This window comes from Lactuca virosa, chromosome 6 (genome assembly GCF_052849685.1).
Source record: "Lactuca virosa cultivar CGN04683 chromosome 6, Lactuca_virosa_CGN04683_v6, whole genome shotgun sequence".
Taxonomy (NCBI): Eukaryota; Viridiplantae; Streptophyta; class Magnoliopsida; order Asterales; family Asteraceae; genus Lactuca; species Lactuca virosa.
In genome coordinates this window covers 188,937,458-188,939,866 of record NC_136431.1, presented here as the reverse complement: position 1 = coordinate 188,939,866, position 2,409 = coordinate 188,937,458, and the positions used below count along the sequence as shown (strand labels likewise).

Below are 2,409 nucleotides of genomic sequence, written 5' to 3'. Positions count from 1 at the left end.
ATCTCATATTTCTAAGTGAGTTACACGATAAAACCAAATTTGATTTGGAAACAATAAAGACAATCCATATAGTATTTGACCAAATGTTATTCTTAAATTAAATCACTATTTAAAAAATAAAATAAAAAATAAAAAATAAAAAATAAAAAAATAAACATAAAAAAAAACCATAAGTCCCCATCATAAAATTTTGTATTTCTTTAAATAGTTAAATTACTTTTTAGGTGTTGTAAGACAAAATTTTCAAATACTAACCTCTATTTTTAATGATAAAATGTATCCATATTTCCTTTGTACGTTTCCTTTCACGACACGCACGCGGCTACACCCACCGACGCTCTCAGATCCCAAACCAAATTCTCAATAATATATATACTTGTTAAACCGTCGTAATCCCAATTTCAAGTCCGATTATATCAAACAAAGGAAGAATCACAACTACAACTGTCACAGATCTGAGCATTTCGATTCAGATCTCCGATCAATGGCTTCCGGTTCTTCCTCCTCTTTCCTTCTCATCCTCGTCGCCTTCATCTCCTTCGCCACCGCTGAAATTCGTTTCACCGAGATCCGATCGGACCCCCGACCAATCATCCCCTTCGATGAATTCGGTTTCACTCACAATGGCAGACTCGAACTCAACGTTTCCAAACTATCGTTCTCGACAGCAGACCCTGACCTTTCCAAATTAGGTTTTTTTCTCTGCACGCGTGATTCATGGCTTCAGGTTCTCCAACAGATCGAAGACGCGGAGATAGCGTGTGCGCTTCAATCCAATATCATCAAAGAAGTTTATAATTTGAATTCGATAGCGAAAGATGCGAAAGGTTTTGATCATTATTATCTCCAATCGGATGCCGATCAGTATACTCTTGTGTTTGCTAACTGTCTTCCTCAGCTTAAGATCTCAATGGACGTCCGATCTGCTATGTACAATCTCGATGGCAAGTCCAACACTCGCGATTACCTTTCTGCTGGAATTACTGTTCTCCCAAGGGTTTATTTCTTGTTCTCACTCATTTACATTACTATGGCAGCAGCTTGGGTTTACTTTCTGTACAAAAAACGTCTTACTGTGTTCGGAATCCATTTCTTTATGCTTGCTGTTGTGGTCCTGAAAGCATTGAACTTGGTATGTGAAGCCGAAGATAAATCCTATATTAAGCGTACTGGTAGTGCCCATGGATGGGATGTTCTGTTTTACATTTTCAGCTTCTTGAAAGGAATCACATTGTTCACATTGATTGTGTTAATTGGGACTGGATGGTCGTTCTTGAAACCCTATCTCCAAGACAAAGAAAAGAAGGTGTTAATGATTGTGATCCCACTTCAAGTCGTCGCCAACATTGCTCAAGTTGTGATCGATGAATCAGGGCCATATGGGCAAGATTGGGTGACATGGAAGCAGGTATTTCTACTAGTCGATGTTGTCTGTTGTTGTGCTGTTCTATTCCCCATTGTATGGTCAATCAAGAACTTAAGAGAAGCAGCTAGAACAGATGGAAAAGCAGCTGTTAATCTGATGAAATTGACCCTCTTCAGACAATATTATGTTGTGGTTATATGCTACATTTACTTCACAAGAGTTGTGGTGTATGCATTGGAGACTATCACTTCGTATAAGTATTTGTGGACTAGTGTAGTAGCTGCAGAGTTAGCCACTCTTGCTTTTTACGTGTTCACTGGGTACAATTTCAAACCAGAGGCTCATAATCCATACTTTGCTGTTGATGATGATGATGAAGAAGCTGCATCAGAGCAATTGAAACTTGAAGATGAATTTGAACTTTGATCTGGCTTTCTTCTTCTTCTTCTTCTTCCAGGTTTGTTTAGGAATGTCGCATACAAATGTTGAAATCTGTTTCTATACTATTACAATTACAACTATTCTTGGTGTATGATGATGTATCTGTTACAATGATACAGTTTTGTAAGTAGTCTTTATTTGTCATGTTCTTTGTTCCATTCATAATACATCACTCGTTATTGTTTTGTGTTGTATATGTGTTGAGGTGAATCTTGATTTTGAGAAATAGAGATGTGGTCAAAGGGTAATATTGTCTTATCTTGTATATGGGGATGCTTGTTTTCATCTTCAATGACAATTGTATTTGTTGGAGAACCACAACTAATCTCATTGGTTGATCAATTTCAATGGTTCAATGTAATGGACATAGTATAAGGGTTTGATTGGTAATGATGGGATGCAATCACAAATGAATTCAAACTTGAAACATGTTTTTTATATATAATTAGAAAATTAGATAAATTTCAATTAATAAATAGAGAAATGAACTATGGTTTTTAAAAAATGAAATTTCATGTTGTTTGGAATAATATATACTATTGCCATTATAAATTGTCCAAAAATGAGGTTCATTTTTGGTATAACAACTAGTATTTTACCCG

General features: G+C 35.9%; 1 protein-coding gene across 1 annotated transcript; it reads left to right on the top strand.

The window, feature by feature from the left end:
- Positions 1 to 302: 302 nt before the first annotated feature.
- Positions 303 to 2,163, top strand: LOC145120112 (Lung seven transmembrane receptor family protein). The gene has a single exon (XM_079055900.1). It carries the CDS (start codon positions 485 to 487, stop codon positions 1,790 to 1,792), a length of 1,308 nt encoding a protein of 435 aa, XP_078912026.1. The 5' UTR covers positions 303 to 484; the 3' UTR covers positions 1,793 to 2,163.
- The last annotated feature ends 246 nt before the right edge of the window (positions 2,164 to 2,409 follow it).

Bases quoted from the DNA above. Each gene is read 5' to 3' on its own strand.
- LOC145120112 (XM_079055900.1), top strand. From the start codon at position 485: ATGGCTTCCGGTTCTTCCTCCTCTTTCCTTCTCATCCTCGTCGCCTTC.